The sequence below is a fragment of the Oncorhynchus tshawytscha genome, linkage group LG10, assembly GCF_018296145.1.
Source record: "Oncorhynchus tshawytscha isolate Ot180627B linkage group LG10, Otsh_v2.0, whole genome shotgun sequence".
In the NCBI taxonomy this organism is placed as follows: domain Eukaryota; kingdom Metazoa; phylum Chordata; class Actinopteri; order Salmoniformes; family Salmonidae; genus Oncorhynchus; species Oncorhynchus tshawytscha.
Window position 1 is genome coordinate 34,417,840 of NC_056438.1, and position 17,862 is coordinate 34,435,701.

General features: G+C 41.1%; 1 protein-coding gene across 9 annotated transcripts in view; it reads right to left on the reverse strand.

The window, feature by feature from the left end:
* Nucleotides 1-17,862, reverse strand: part of LOC112260125 (collagen alpha-1(XXV) chain) — a 337,796-nt gene that overhangs the window by 58,090 nt on the left and 261,844 nt on the right. For all 9 annotated transcript variants that reach the window (XM_042328516.1, XM_042328517.1, XM_024434986.2 and 6 more), the window contains 2 exons: nucleotides 7,909-7,935; nucleotides 4,974-5,018 (listed from right to left, as the gene is read on the reverse strand). In XM_042328516.1, the coding sequence (XP_042184450.1) occupies nucleotides 4,974-5,018; nucleotides 7,909-7,935 (72 nt within the window). The remainder of the gene's footprint in view (nucleotides 1-4,973; nucleotides 5,019-7,908; nucleotides 7,936-17,862) is intronic.

Consider the following 17,862-nt stretch of genomic DNA (forward strand, 5'->3'; position numbering starts at 1 on the left):
ACCTGATGGAGTCTGCAAAAGACCTGAGACTGGGACGGAGATTTGTCTTCCAACAAGACAATGATCCAAAACATAAAGCAAAATCTACAATGGAATGGTTCAAAAATAAACATATACAGGTGTTAGAATGGCCAAGTCAAAGTCCAGACCTGAATCCAATCGAGAATCTGTGGAAAGAACTGAAAACTGCTGTTCACAAATGCTCTCCATCCAACCTCACTGAGCTCGAGCTGTTTTGCAAGGAGGAATGGGAAACAATTTCAGTCTCTCGATGTGCAAAACTGATAGAGACATACCCCAAGCGACTTACAGCTGTAATCGCAGCAAAAGGTGGCGCTACAAAGTATTAACTTAAGGGGGCTGAATAATTTTGCACGCCCAATTTTTCAGTTTTTGATTTGTTAAAAAAGTTTGAAATATCCAATAAATGTCGTTCCACTTCATGACTGTGTTCATGATTGTGTCCACTTGTTGTTGATTCTTCACAAAAAAATACAGTTTTATATCTTTATGTTTGAAGCCTGAAATGTGGCAAAAGGTCGCAAAGTTCAAGGGGGCCGAATACTTTCGCAAGGCACTGTATCTACCTCAATTACCTCGTACTCCTGCATATCAACCTGGTAATGGTATCACTTGTAAATAGCCAAGTTATTGTGACTCCTGGTGTATTTATTATTACGTGTTTTACTTTTCTACTATTTCTCTTTTATTTCTCTCTGCATTGTTGGGAAGGGCCCGTAAGTAAGCATTTCACTGTTATTCTAGACCTGTTATTTATGAAGTAGGTGTCTAATGCGATTTGATTTGATTTTGCATTCACTCACATTTGACCGCTGCCCCAACTGCAATGGTAATATAGATAAGTGCATATACCGATACTATTTAGTAGTCCAACAGCACAAGCAACGAATGAATGTTTGAACACGTTCTTCTTGGCCATGGACATTCTGAAGTACCAGCCAGAGGGAAACAAAGAAGCAATCAGATTTTTAATACACCGAAGACAACAACCTATTAACTTGATAAGGGAAAGCAAAAAAACTTTATTTGAAAGCATCCTCGAGAAGGAGCGCTTGAGATGGAGACCTGTGTGTAATGGATGGATTTGACGGATGGGTTGCAAAAGAAATCCTGGCATTGCAGGGAACAACTTGCTTTGGCTGTTTTACAGCCTCATACATTAGTAGCAGTAATAATAATAATAATAAACGATTACTACTTTAATATTCTGCACAGGCCGATTAGGCTATTTCAAAAACTTCACACGACCAGGAGTCAAAAGCCACCTACTGGGCAAAAAAATGTCTGAGTGCATGGATTATTTGAACAATAATGTTGTGTGGAGCTGTTTTTATTAGCGGGAAGAAGTTTAATTAATGTCTAATTGTGGTAAAGAAAAGTGTCATAGTACATAAGAGCATATTTAGCAATCAGGGCATTTGAAGTTGAGCAGAGATCTTTATGCCTTCTGCAAAACCTGGTCTGATGTGGCAAAGAAGATTTGTCCTGTCCCTTTGGGGATGTAGATAAACAGTATTTTAAGGGACTGCAGATAACCAGCGTGGAGCTGTTTTTACGCACCAATAATCTGTCTTTGCTTTTGGTGATATCACCATTGTGCATGCCCTCGGTGACTGTCTGTTCATTACAGCCAAAAGCTGTTTTTGTGTGGTTTGTAGTGAGTCTTTTAAAAAACATCCGATCATTCAGTTTCATGAGTATTTCAGTCTTATAGACAGTGTAGTCTTGTACAATAACAGCGGATAGAGCGGATATACTATAGAGGTGCAATTCTGGAGATTTAAGGGCTTGTTTCTCAGCGCAGGTAAAGTTATTTCTGACATAGGCCTCTAGCTTGGATATGTCTTTACGCACCAGTCTGTAGTACGTATCCACAGCTGGGTCAATAGGCCCAGTTGGGATGAAAATAGATGGAGCCCTAAACACACTTTTTGTGTGGAGAGAGGGTTGCAATTTTTAAAGAACAGTTTTAGATGCAATGTGAGTATGAATTACTGGTCGAAATGCGTTGCAGTTGTGCGTCCTGATATTCAGGCTGATTTGCTCCTATATGTATTATTTTGAATATATTTTCCGTAAATAGTTCCCACAAGTATATTACTGTAAGGGTTGTCGTCTGTGGAAGAAGGAGAGGACCAAAGCGCAGCGTGGTTAGTGTTCATCTTTTTAATAAGAAACTGAACACTTCAAAAATACAAAACAACAAAGTGACAACCGAAACCGTTCTATCTGGTGCAGACACACAAAGACTGAAAATAACCACCCACAAAACACAAAGGAAAACAGGCTACCTAAATTCTCAATCAGGGACAACGATAGATGATAGCCTCTGATTGAGAACCATATCAGGCCAAACACAGAAATAGAAAATATAGAAAAACTAAGACTGCCCACCCCAACTCACGCCTTGACCATACTAAATAAAGACAAAACAAAGGAATAAAGGTCAGATCGTGACAATTATACCATACTGACAGCCTACTTGTTTTCTTTCTCCAATCATCAAAAAAATGAATATTTCCCAATAGACACTAAGAAATGTCAACATGTTTAATAAATAGCATCCACACACAGGGGCGGCTTCATCGCAATGTATTTTTTAAATTTAATTTAAAATATATTACATTCTCCTTTCTTTTGTTTAAATTCTGGCTATATTCCCACTGATTTTCCTTCATGTAATTAAGCTTTTTACATGTATTTGTATCTCTTTATTATAAAAAATAATAGTAATAATGATGATATTTCATTTGTAGAGTGCAATTCCTATGCTCAATGCAAATTTGAAGCTTGTTGGTGTTTGCTTCTGTACGCAAGTCATTTGACCACTCGTTTTGAGGTGATTTTATTCCCTTTATTTATGAAAAGAAGTTGATACTGGCCTTTACTATTTATGATTTTTTTCTGATATTTTAGCTTATTTAACCTTTATTTAACTAGGCAAGTCAGCTAAGAACAAATTCTTATTTACAAAGACGGCCTACCCTGGCCAAACCCTAACCCAGATGGCTCTGGGCCAATTGTGCGCAGCCCTATGGGACTCCCAATCACGGCCGGTTGTGATACAGCCCGAGATACAGTGCCTTAGACTGTTGTGCCACTCGGGAGCCCAGGTATTTATATGTTGAATGCACCGAGCTGTTTGAACTACTGGCATATAACTCTATTCCACATCAAGTAACTCATGCAAGCAGTAAAATTAGATTTCAAAAACGGATAAAAATACCCCTTATGGAACAGCGGGGACTGTGAAGCAACACAAACTTATGCATACAAACACACGATTACATACACACTATACACACACATTCTTAATGTGTTGTGAAATCTGCTATGAATGTATTGTATTTTAAAAAATTGTATAACTGCCTTAATTTTGCTGGACCCCAGGAAGAGTAGCTGTTGCCTTGGCAGCAGCTAATGGGTATCCATAATAAAAACAAATACAACATAGAAGACAAGCCCACCCTCTCAGTTGTGCCATTTAATGTGGAGCACTGCCTATATAAATGTACCCTTTATGTACATCACGTGATAAATTGGGTGCTAAGAAGGCAGGCTTTAAGGAAATATTGTATATATAACATTTTAATCACAAAAACTGTAAAAAGGATGTGAGGAAGTGTTGTATTGCGAATGTTTTTCTAATGTTGTCATGTTTTTCTAATGATCCCATGTGGCTCAGTTGGTACAGCATGGCACTTGCAATGCCAGGGTTGTGGGTTTGATTCCCAAGAAGGACGTTGTGAAAAAATATCTACTCTCAATACTGTAAGTTGCTTTAGATAAGAGCATCTGCTGAACTGCAATGCAAACTAATCATAAAATAGGGACATTTAACACACAACTGTTTGGACCAGCAAGTTTTTCTCAAGTGGATTTATATTCCTTCATGTGATTGACATTTAAAGGTATTTGCAGGTCTAAATGTTATGCAAACAGTATATCCTTTCAATATTTCCAGTTTTTAAGTATTTGGCAGCAGCCTAATTTCACATTGCTTTGTTTGGCTGCACTTTTACTATGCCTTTTACATGTAGTAACCCTTTAAACATAATTTCACTGAATTATTACACTATGTATTTAGATGTTTGTTTTCTGACCTTTGTAAACAGTCTATGTTTGTTTAAGGAGTGACTGCATTCCACACACACTACTACAATGTGACTGTTTTTGAATACCATTTTTTATTTTGAGACCTATAAGTACTGCTGTAATGTCCATATTTTCGTTAGGAATTACACTGGCCCCTCAAAACATTTATAAAGTATAAATATCCCTAAAATTACAGACTGCAACAATACTTTACTAATGATTAGTAAATTGTTTATAAGGTCCTTCATCAAGTTGTTTAAAAATGTGTGAATAAGTAACTTACATTAATAAATAGTGAGCAAAATGTTTCTAAATGCCTTATCAATGGTTTATTACTGAACAGTATTCTAAAGTATTACCATGTTTCCCATAGAATTGTTCAACTGTAAACTAATCTGGGACAAATACAAAAATTAGGAAAATCATGATTACTGTGTGAAACGAACGGTTTGAGTGAAAAATATGCCTTGTTTTTGAAAGGCATGGGAAAACCAGTGGGCTGGTTTGACACAAAGCGTCCTACAAAGACCTGCCCCTTTATTGTTGGAATGGAGTATAACTAGATGAGCTGTCTTAATGTTAAATGGTCCCATATTAACTCAAAAAGCATCCAACCAGGAAATGTAGAATAACCGAAGTGCAACAATAAGGACCACTTACACGCAAAGAAAGAGTGTTAAGTGTTAACGATGCCTGCCTTATTTTCTTGGCTTCTGCTTTCACTAGCTACTTCAGCTCATTTCCACTGTTTCACAAATGGCTCACATTAAGCTGTTGCTCCTTTCTAGAGCCAGGCTCTCTCTATCAAGTTTCAGGAGTAAACACAAAGGAAGGAAGGTTAAGTTGAATTTACATACCTTCTCCCCGACTTCACCTTTTTGCCCATCTTCTCCCATGTCACCCTGTGTGCAAAACAGCAGACAAGCAATTATATTTACCAAGTATCTTGAAATGGCTTATTCATAATTTACAAACAGATAAGAACATTGAAAATTAAATAGAATAATTGTGGCTATTCAGACTAGAACACATGTTCTAGTACATAGTAGCTGTTAACAAATGGCAGTTGACACCAGGCAAGGCTCAGTAACACACTGAGCCTTGGTGCTGATTTCACATCTTGGTTTCTGTAGTCTCATCCATAGTCTCGACTAGCATGAGAAACACAACTGTTGACAAATTTGAGCGCATTGAACAGATTGCCCCTGACCTAAGGGTACCACTTCGCTGAGAGGTAGTGAGAAGGGGCCACATCCCTTTGGGCATGCTACTGTAAATAAGGCCTTCTCTGTGATTGGGGTGATGGTGCCAATGAGCTGACGAGTAACCACATCCCCACCTACCTCCCTGGCCCAGGGGACGGGTTGAGAGTTTTCACCTCCTTCTCGCACCCAGCCAATGATAGCAAATCAAATCATTAGACTGGGAGGGAGCTGGGACTTTTGTTTGCCCAGCATCACCACTGCATAGCCTCCAAATCTTGGCTGATTAGGTTCCACCAAGACCTTGCAACAAGCTTGGTCCTATGACTCAACATAATTGACTCTGCTGATGTTCGGAAACTTCGAGGGATTTGTGACATGCCGTCTGAAAACGGTTTGGTTCTAACATCACAATTTTGTCTTGAGTTTAGATATAAAGTGATTCAATGGAACCTTTCTATAAAATGTGACTTGTTTCAGGAAACTAGACATATGTTGCATGTCAGGAGAAGCATTTGAACGTTTACATAATTTTTTTTGTTTTTTTTTGGCAGAAATGCCTTTTGGAAAATGTGAAATTTCATGTGATTTAATGAGAACTTGTATTCCGAGTCTAGTCACAGAAAAAGTCAGGAACCTTCCCACTAGCCATGATTTGGCTGAGATAATTGATGGGCTGGACATGCCAGGAGATGAGTTTGGAATGGTCTGCCATGTAGCATGCTTCTGTCTATAACGTGAGCTACTCAGTATGTGCCGTTTTTGAAAGATATAACGTAAGCCGTCGAACTACAAAAGTTTTGTAACTTTTCTCAACATTGATGCCCTGAATTTAGCAGGCACTATCAACAGATCAGTTGGAAAAAGTGATGGGCTACTTTCTGCACAAGCTACGGTCAGTGTGAACCGGAGTGACTAGACACAACACTAGCAAACAAGATGTAGCTACAAACAAAATGGAGTTAAATGGTTCCAGTCTGCCAGTTAGCTTGCTAACATTGAACCTAGTTGGTTAGCTATTTAGCTACCTGCAGATTAATAATACAGCTATGACAATATTTGTATTGGTAGTAGTATGAGTTGGGATTATGCCCGGTACATTGTTTTGCTAGCTTTTGTCTAAACAAAAGACTCCACTTAGCCAGATGATTACATGACCCATCAAGTTAGCCAGGTGTGTCTGGTGGTGATTACAGCCCTCTCCTGTATTTCATGAACATGTGTACATGTCTAGACAACAGTGACCAATCCACTTATCTAGATGTGGCTGGGGGTGGTGAAGTGTGTCAGGTAAGAATCGTCTAATAATTGTAAAATTGTATTTAAAGAAATGTGAACACTTTCTGTTTTTGAGATTGCTACTATGCAAGTAAGCATTTCACTGTACCGTTTACATCTTCTGTATCCTGTGCAAGTGACAAATAAATGTAGATTTTAATTTGATATAGTGTGTGTTTACCAGAGACCAAAAATGTGAAGAATAACATAACCTGCACCAAAGTCAGATTACGATGTAGGCCAAGGACTAGATATATTTTTTTCCTTATTGTAGTCTATTTACCTTTACCACTTTTAGTCTTGAAATCTTTGCTTAGCTACTCACTCTGTTTAGCACATGGCCTCACATGTGAATCCTAAAAGAGATGGGTGGGGCTAAGGCTAAATGATGATGAATGGGTGTAGACAAAGAAGAGCTCTCCAGTAGGTGAACCAAAACATTCAATGGCCATTTTCTCAAAAGTGTTTATCAACTTTCAAGCAGAATGACTTTCCCATTGTTCTTCAACCGCAGTGCATGATACACAATTTTCTAGCTCTGTCTCTACTTTTAACCAATGTAAAAAACACAATTTATATATATATATTTATATATATATATTTTTATATATTTATATATTTATATATATATATATTTTTTTTTATACATAAGGCGGTCAATTACAAATGACAACACTACAAATTTTAAAACATGTTTCAGTCATTTAGTAGACATTCTTATCCAGTGACTTACAAGAGCAATTAGGGTTAGGTGCATTGGGTACATTGCCAGATTCTTAACCTAATCTGCTCTGCTATTCAAACAAACAACCTTTTGTTTACTATGCTACCTGCCTTCCAATTGAATGGTGCAGTTTAAAACTAATTTATTACGCCTGTTCATGACTTATATAATGCTACAGTGTAAAGTAGGAAAATCAAGGTAACTGTTCCGCTAAACTACAAAGGATGGTTTAGTTCACTGTTACTCTAAACCAGGGCTGGCCAATCCTGGTTCCAGGTTTCCATCCTAGGTATTCACTTCTGGTTTTCATTCTCTCCTTCTAATCAGGGACTAATTCAGACCTGGGACACCAGGAAGTGCAATTAACTACCAGGTAGAATGACAAACGGAAGAGTTTCGGCCGGTGCAGATCTCCAATTGACCTCCATGCACGATTAAAAACCCTTGAGACCAATATAACAAAACTGTTGACACAAGATCATATAACATTATTACATAATAGATTTTATATCCCCAAGAAACTAAATATAATGTTGCATAGAGGGGTGGGTTGAACATGAAGTTTGACAATTAAAATCAAGTCTTTACCTTTTCACCTCGCTCTCCCATTTCACCCTATTGGAAAAGAATGCAGATGGTGTTAAACACACAAAGGATGTGGGAATGTTGAGTTAAGGAAAATTATGGCAGCCAGTCCCAGATCATATCTGGGGTTAAATTCTGGTCCCTCCTTAGATCAGAGTAGGCTGGTGGGAGGACGGGCTCGTTGTAATGGCTGGAATGGAATTGTATCAAACACAAACATGCAAACCACATGTTTGACTCCATCCCATTAATAACATTCCAGCCATTGCTATGAGCCTGTCCTCATATAGCTCCTCCCACCAGCCTCCTCTGCCTTAGATACCCTCTTGAGGTGCTGGCACAGGGGTACTAATTTCTCCTAAGTGGCCATTTTCTCTTTTCTCCCTCACTCACCTGTCCATCTCCTCATTTGAATTTCATGTCACTCAAGTTTAAGAATGTTGTCATCTATCACCCAAAAGGTCCCCTTAGAGTTCCTCAATGAGCTTAACCTTGATAAACTCATTTCCTGATGATGGCTCTTCATACTTGGCGACTTCAACCTCCCAACATCTGCCTTCGATTAATTTATTTCCAACACTTTCTTTTCCCTCCTTGCCTTGTTTGACCTTTCCCAGTCTCCTCCCACTCACAAGGCAGGCAGTACACTTGTAAGTTGGTGTTTTGAAGATAACCCTCTAGTGGTGTGGGGCCTGTGCTTTGGCAAAGTGGGTGGGGTTATATCCTGCCTGTTTGGCCCTGTCCGGGGGTATCATCAGATGGGGCCCCAGTGTCTCCTGACTCCTCCTGTCTCAGTCTCCAGTATTTATGCTGCTGTAGTTTGTGTCGGGGGGCTAGGGTCAGTCTGTTATATCTGGAGTATTTCTCTTGTCTTATCCGGTGTCCTGTGTGAATTTAAGTATGCTCTCTCTAATTCTCTTTTTCTTTCTCTCTCTCTCTCTGAGGACCTGAGCCCTAGGACCATGCCTCAGGACTACCTTGATGACTCCTTGCTGTCATCCCTGCTCCAGCACTACTCCAGTATCCACCAGCTGTGCAACGCAGGAACGCACGAACTGGAACACATCGTGGGCCAGGCCACGGCTCAGCACATACGCAACTTCTTCCACGACCCATTGGTCTGACTCTGACCAAACGCCACAGCTCATTGACAAATAAATACTTGTTTATACTTGACTCTGACCAAACTCTGATGACTCCTTGCTGTCCCCAGTCCACCTGGCCATGCTGCTGCTCCAGTTTCAACTGTTCTGCCTGCGGTTATGGAACCCTGACCTGTTCACCGGATGTGCTACCTGTCCCAGACCTGGTGTTTTCAACTCTCTAGAGACAGGAGGAGCGGTAGAGATGCTCTCAATGATCGGCTATGAAAAGCCAATTGACATTTACTCCTGTGATTATTAGTATTTGACCATGTTGGTCATTGATGAACATTTGAACATCTTGGCCATGTTCTGTTATAATCTCCACCCGGCACAGCCAGAAGAGGACTGGCCACCCCTCATAGCCTGGTACCTCTCTAGGTTTCTTCCTAGGTTTTGGCCTTTATAGGGAGTTTTTCCTAGCCACTGTGCTTCTACACCTGCGTTGCTTGCTGTTTGGGGTTTTAGGCTGTGTTTCTGTACAGCACTTTGTGGTATCAGCTGATATAAGAAGGGCTATATAAATATATTGCCCCGGGAGCTTCGTTCCCATCTGTAGGCTCACTCCCTGCCTCTCCTTTTTCCTCCTGCGGTGTGCCACAGTCCTCCATTTGTGGCCTGCACAGCTGGTTGGCCCCGAATTGGTGCGATCAGCGTCGGCATGCCCAGCCCGGGTACTCCCAGCAGAGAGAGTCAACGTAGCGGGACGTACCTCCACTCTATCACCAACCCCCCGGGTAGACCTCCCAGGATATCACAATGTTAAGAGCCATATTCGTGTAAAGGATTTCGTGTCTAATACTGTCAAAGTGTTGCGGTTGCAAGTTCACCTACCTCATCTAAAGCCTCTTATTTTGGGGCGCTGCTATAGGCCAAGTGCTAACAGTCAGTATCTGGATAATATGTGTGCAATGCTTGATAATGTGTGTGATGTTAGGTATATTTTCTGGCTGACCTGAATATAGACTAGTTTTCATCAAATATAGACTAGTTTTCATCAAGCTGGCCACTGAAGAGGAAGCTTCTCACTGTAACCAGTGCCTGTAATATGGTTCAGGTTATCAATCAACCTACCAGAGTGTTTACAAATAGTACAGGAACAAAATCATCCAGGTGCATTATTTATTTTTTACACCTGGTGTAGAACTTTGTTATAAAGCAGTGTCCACAACCATTGGAGAGAAATGAGGAAAAGGGAGTTGCAAATAAGTCTGGCTGCTCATGTGATTGGCAGACATATTGTAAATTGAGAAATTGTGTGACTAAATTGAACAAAATAGAATAATGAATTGTGTTGTGAAACTAAGATAGCTGAAATAAAGTGATGGAAAAAAGCTTTGGAGTACTTTAAATGACATTATGGGTAGAAAGACCAATCAAACTTTTTTTTCATAGAACCAGATGGCTCATTTATCACAAAACCTTTTGCCAATGCTAATTATTTAAACAACTATTTCATTGGCAACATGGGCAAACTTTGGCATGACGTGCCAACAACAAACTGTGAGCCATTCATGCATAAAAAACCTAATACTGATAAAAATGCATTGTAATTTAGAATTGGGTAAAGTTCATGTGGGAGAGGTGGAAAAAGAGAAATCAATAACGAGAAACCACCTGGTATTGACAACCTAGATGGGAAATGACTGAGGATGGTAGCAGACTATATCACCCCTCCTATTTGCCACATCTTCAATCTGAGCCTGGACAATTACTTGTGATTCCGCTACCCAAGAAAGGTAACGCTTCCTTTACTGGCTCTAACAGCCAATCAATCAGCTGCTAGTTCTTAGCAACATGTTAAAAACATTGTATTTGACATGTACTGCACTGATGCAAACGTCTAATGTTTGGCTGAAAGACATGTAGAATAAGAAGATTGTGAGAGCTGTATTGTTAGATTTTAGTGCAGCCTTTGATATTGTTGACCATTTGTTTTTGAAAAATGATTTATCGAATAGAACACGAAGGGCTTTCTTTAACGTAAAACATGTAAAGTGTGGTATTCTCCAAGAGAGCTGTCTTGGACTCTTTCAATTTTTCTAATGATCTACCACAAGCCAGAAAAACAAAGTATGCAGATGATTCAACACTATACATGTCAGCATCGACAGCTCGTGAAATAACTAGCTGTAGCACTAACTGTAGCGCTGTCTTAGGCGTTTCAAGGTACGGATATTGCAATATTTTGCCTTGGCCACATCAGCAGCCCTCATGCCTCCTTACAGCATGCTTAAGGCACGTTCACACAGATGAGCAGGGACCCTAGCCATCATTCTTTAGGTGTATTTCAGAGTCAGTAGAAAGGCCTCTTTAGTGTCCTAAGTTCTCATAACTGTGACCTTAATTGCCTACCGTCTGTAAGCTGCTAGTGTCTTAACGACCATTCCACAGGTGCATGTTCATTAATAGTTTTTGGTTGAACAAGCATGTGAAAGTGTTTAAACCCTTTACAATGAAGATCTGTGAAGTTATTTGGATTTTTACAATTTATCTTTGAAAGACAGGGTCCTGAAAAGGGGACGTTTCTTTTTTTGCTGAGTTTATTTTTAGGGATCACCGTTGGCTGCTGCTTCTTCCTTGGGTCCAAACACATTAAGGCACTTACATTACATATCAAACATAAGATAAAACATTACATCATATAACATTATTACACCACTACATATCTACAATACAAAATGTATAATACCACCATATAACAATATTTCAATGTACATGTGTGTAGATTGCGTGTGCTAACACTTGTGTGCATATGCGTGTGTTGACCTAGTGTGCGTCTTCACAGTTCCATCTACCGGCTTTTTAAATGTGATTCTACTGCTTGCATCAGTTACCTGATGTGGAGTAGAGTTCCATGTAATCATGGCTCTATGTAGTACTGTGCGGCTCCCATAGTCTCTTCTGGACTTGGGGATTGTGACGAGAACCTCTGGTGACATGTCTGTGATGTATGCATGGGTGTCCAAGCTGTGTGCTAGTAGTTTAAAGCTCGGTACATTCAGCTTGTCATTCAGCTTGTCAACACAAGTAGTGATGAATTCAATCTTTCTTCCACTTTGAGCCATGAGAGATTGACATGAATATCATTAATGTTAGCTCCCTGTGTATTTTTAAGGGCCAGCTGTGCTGCCCTGTTCTGAGCCAACTGTAATTTTCCTAAGTCCCTCTTTGTGGCACCTGACCACACGACTGAACAGTAGTCCAGGTGTGACAAAACTAGGACCTGTAGGACCTGCCTTGTTCGTGTTGTTAAGGCAGAGCACCGCTTTATTATGGAAAGACTTCTCTCCATCTTAGCTACCAAGCAGTTTAATCACCTCAACTTGCTCAATTCAACAGAAACTAAAACAAGAAGCTCCCACGCTGAGGTCTGTCCAACGCTGGTCCGACCAAGCTGACTCCACACTCCAAGACTGCTTCCATCACGTGGACTGGGAGATGTTTCGTATTGCGTCAGACAACAACATTGACGAATACGCTGATACGGTGTGCGAGTTCATTAGAACGTGCGTTGAAGATGTCGTTCCCATAGCAACGATTAAAACATTCCCTAACCAGAAACCGTGGATTGATGGCAGCATTCGTGTGAAACTGAAGGCACGAACCACTGCTTTTAATCAGGGCAAGGTGTCTGGTAACATGACTGAATACAAACAGTGCAGCTATTCCCTCCGCAAGGCTATCAAACAAGCTAAGCGCCAGTACAGAGACAAAGTAGAATCTCAATTCAACGGCTCAGACACAAGAGGCATGTGGCAGGGTCTACAGTCAATCACGGACTACAGGAAGAAACCCAGCCCAGTCACGGACCAGGATGTCTTGCTCCCAGGCAGACTAAATAACTTTTTGCCCGCTTTGAGGACAATACAGTGCCACTGACACGGCCTGCAACGGAAACATGCGGTCTCTCCTTCACTGCAGCCGAAGTGAGTAAGACATTTAAACGTGTTAACCCTCGCAAGGCTGCAGGCCCAGACGGCATCCCCAGCCACGCCCTCAGAGCATGCGCAGACCAGCTGGCCGGTGTGTTTACGGACATATTCAATCAATCCCTATACCAGTCTGCTGTTCCCACATGCTTCAAGAGGGCCACCATTGTTCCTGTTCCCAAGAAAGCTAAGGTAACTGAGCTAAACGACTACCGCCCTGTAGCACTCACATCCGTCATCATGAAGTGCTTTGAGAGACTAGTCAAGGACCATATCACCTCCACCCTACCTGACACCCTTGACCCACTCCAATTTGCTTACCGCCCAAATAGGTCCACAGACGATGCAATCTCAACCACACTGCACACTGCCCTAACCCATCTGGACAAGAGGAATACCTATGTGAGAATGCTGTTCATCGACTACAGCTCGGCATTCAACACCATAGTACCCTCCAAGCTCGTCATCAAGCTCGAGACCCTGGGTCTCGACCCCGCCCTGTGCAACTGGGTACTGGACTTCCTGACGGGCCGCCCCCAGGTGGTGAGGGTAGGCAACAACATCTCCTCCCCGCTGATCCTCAACACTGGGGCCCCACAAGGGTGCGTTCTGAGCCCTCTCCTGTACTCCCTGTTCACCCACGACTGCGGGGCCATGCACGCCTCCAACTCAATCATCAAGTTTGCGGACGACACAACAGTGGTAGGCTTGATTACCAACAACGACGAGACGGCTTACAGGGAGGAGGTGAGGGCCCTCGGAGTGTGGTGTCAGGAAAATAACCTCACACTCAACGTCAACAAAACTAAGGAGATGATTGTGGACTTCAGGAAACAGCAGAGGGAACACCCCCACATCCACATCGATGGAACAGTAGTGGAGAGGGTAGCAAGTTTTAAGTTCCTCGGCATACACATCACAGACAAACTGAATTGGTCCACTCACACAGACAGCATCGTGAGGAAGGCGCAGCAGCGCCTCTTCAACCTCAGGAGGCTGAAGAAATTGGCTTGTCACCAAAAGCACTCACAAACTTCTACAGATGCACAATCGAGAGCATCCTGGCGGGCTGTATCACCGCCTGGTATGGCAACTGCACCGCCCTCAACCGTAAGGCTCTCCAGAGGGTAGTGAGGTCTGCACAACGCATCACCGGGGGCAAACTACCTGCCCTCCAGGACACCTACACCACCCGATGCTACAGGAAGGCCATAAAGATCATCAAGGACATCAACCACCCGAGCCACTGCCTGTTCACCCCGCTGTCATCCAGAAGGCGAGGTCAGTACAGGTGCATCAAAGCTGGGACCGAGAGACTGAAAAACAGCTTCTATCTCAAGGCCATCAGACTGTTAAACAGCCACCACTAACATTGAGTGGCTACTGCCAACACACTGTCAATGACACTGACTCTACTCCAGCCACTTTAATCATGGGAATTGATGGGAAATGATGTAAATATATCACTAGCCACTTTAAACAATGCTACCTTATATAATGTTACTTATCCTACATTGTTCATCTCATATGCATACGTTGATACTGTACTCTATATCATCGACTGCATCCTTATGTAATACATGTATCACTAGCCACTTTAACTATGCCACTTGGTTTACATACTTATCTCATATGTATATACTGTACTCAATATCATCTACTGTATCTTGCCTATGCTGCTCTGTACCATCACTCGTTCATATATCCTTATGTACATATTCTTTATCCCCTTACACTGTGTATAAGACAGTAGTTTTTTTTGGAATTGTTAGTTAGATTACTTGCTCGTTATTACTGCATTGTCGGAACTAGAAGCACAAGCATTTCGCTACACTCGCATTAACATCTGCTAACCATGTGTATGTGACAAATAAAATTTGATTTGATTTAATTTACACATTATCCATTACAAGATTTAGTTGAGGTTTAGGGTTTAGTGAATGATTTGTCCCAAATACAATGCTTTTAGTCTGAAATATTTCAAAAACTAACTTATTTCTTGCCACCCATTATGAAACGAACTGAAACTTTTTGTTAAGTGTTGCAATCATTGCAGTCGCTGTAGTAGCTGACCTGTATAGTGTTGAGACATCCACATACATAGACACACTGGCCTAACTCAGAGTGCTGAAAGTCTGTTGTCAATTTGTTTACTGTAAAATAATACTGGAACTGGTCAAACACAATTTTTTTCAAAAGTTTACTCAGGGTTGGTAACAGGCTGATTGGTTGGCTGTTTGAACCAGTAAAGGGGGCTTTACCATTCTTGGGTAGCGGAATTACTTTTGCTTCCCTCCAGCACTGAGGGCACACACTTTCTAGTAGGCTTAAATTGAAGATATGGCAAATAGGGGTGGCAATATTGTCCGCTATAATATTGTACAAATCATTCCATGAGTACTAGACGTTAGCTGAATCTGGTAATGAATGATGTGGCTGTTATGAAAGTAGAGGCAACGAAACTTCTTTGTGTTATACCATAAACTGTCATTGTGAAGGCATATTGACTCTTGTTGTAAAGAAGTAGAAGTCTGTCTGCAAGAAAGAGGGGCTCTGCATTTTTAACACCACATTCTACCAAGCAAGTCCTGCAGGCTCTGGTTTTGTCACATCTTGCCCGGTTATACGGTCAGGTGCTGAAAAAACGACCTAGGAAAGCTGCAGCTGGCCCAGAACAGAGCAGTACGTCTTGCTTGTCACTGTAACCAAAGGGCTAATAGAAATATTGACTGCATTGCTTCTTGTTTTATGTCCCATAGGGCGGCGCACAATTGGCCCAGCGTCGCCCGGGTTTGGCCGGGGTCTGCCGTCATTGTAAATTATAATTTGTTCTCAACCGACTTGCCTAGTTAATTGACGGTTTAAAAAAAGAAAGAAAAAGAGAAATATTAGTGTTGAAAATTCCAAATTGTCTGTATAATCAACTTACAGTGGGGCAAAAACGTATTTAGTCAGCCACCAATTGTGCAAGTTCTCCCACTTAAAAAGATGAGAGAGGCCTGTAATTTTCATCATAGGTACACTTCAACTATGACAGACAAAATGAGAACATTTTTTAAATGAATTTATTTGCAAATTATGGTGGAAAATAAGTGTTTGGTCAATAACAAAGTTTATCTTAATACTTTGTTATATACCCTTTGTTGGCAATGACAGAGGTCAAAGGTTTTATGTAAGTCTTCACAAGGTTTTCACACACTGTTGCTGGTATGTTGGCCCATTCCTCCATGCAGTGATGTTTTGGGGCTGTTGACAACCATTGACCTCTTGAGGCAGATCGTCTCATTGAGAAACAACCCTGACTCCATCTGTTACCAGAAACAATTAGCCCATTTATATTTTAGCCCCATAACAACATTAACCCTTCAGACAAGCAACTATTTGTCCTAAAATCACTTGGAAGCTGCATGGAGTTGAATGACTTAAGGTAAGTCTACAAGGTGAGGCAATCTCTGGTTAAAATGTTTAATAAACCATGTTTATTTGGAAGTCCAAGCAGTGTTAACATGAATAGGAGTGATGCACTGTTCCAAACATCTTCAGGTTTCGCCATGTTCAAACCAAACATTGAGTAAATAGTTACATAGTGTTTAACCTCTCTAGGATAGGGGACGCTCACGTCCCACTTTGCCAAAAGCCAGGGAAAATGCAGTGTGGCAAAATCAAATAAAATGATATAAAAATCAAACTTTCATTAAATCACACATGTAGGATACTAAATTAAAACTACACTCGTTGTGAATCCAGCCAACGTGTCAGATTTTAAAAAGGCTTTTCGGCGAAAGCATAAGAAGCTATTATCTGATGATAGCACTACAGTAAACAAAGAGAGTAGCATATTTCAACTCTGCAGGTGCTACCCAAAACGCAGAATTAAAATATAAATCATGCCCTACCTTTGACAAGCTTCTTTTGTTGGCACTCCAATATGTCCCATAAACATCACAATTGTTCCTTTTGTTCGATTAATTCCGTCCATATATATCCAAAATGTCCATTTATTTGGCGCGTTTGATCCAGAAAAAAACAGCTTCCAATTTGTGCTGCGTCACTACAAAATATCTCAAAAGTTACCTGTAAACTTTGCCAAAACATTTCAAACTACTTTTGTAATACAAGTTTAGGTATTTTTAAACGTTAATAATCGATCAAATGGGGGGGACAAAATGGCGCCGTAGAGAGAACACGGTGTTTCAGCGAGCTCTCGTGGCATTCGTAAATTTATATTCTTACATTAATCTCCTAGCTTGAAAAAGTGGTAGAATTGGCTAAATAAGTTACCATATAATGAGTCTTGACGACTATTTCGCAAAAATCTCAGACAACATGCCCAATAGAACTACTAAGTCGACCAAAACCACCACCCCTGTGGATGTGCATGAGGAGCTAGCTAACACCATTGCGGATCCAGGCACAATGGACCTGATGATTCAAAAGATGACTGATAACATTACTAAAGTGATCGATGCTAAGATAAGAGCGGTCTTGGAAGCAATAGCAGGCCATTCAGCTGAAATACAGAGGGTTGTGAAACGTGTTGAGGCGGAAGGAAGAATTGCTGCAGTGGAAACTTCAACTACATCTATGGACGCTAAGATAAAAGCACTTGAGAAACAGGTGCGCGACATGGCGGAGCACACTGACGACTTGTATAATCGAGGACTTAGATGCAATATTCGTGTTGTGGGACTCCCGGAAAATTCTGAAGGGACACGTTCAGTAAAATTCTTTGAGGAATGGATCCCTGGCTACCTACAAATGGACACTAAGGCTGGTCGTGTGAAGCTGGACAGAGCCCATCGCTCTCAAGCACCGATACCCGGTCCCAATCAGCGCCCACGGCCGGTGGTTATAAAGTTCCACAACTTCACCGACAAGCAGCG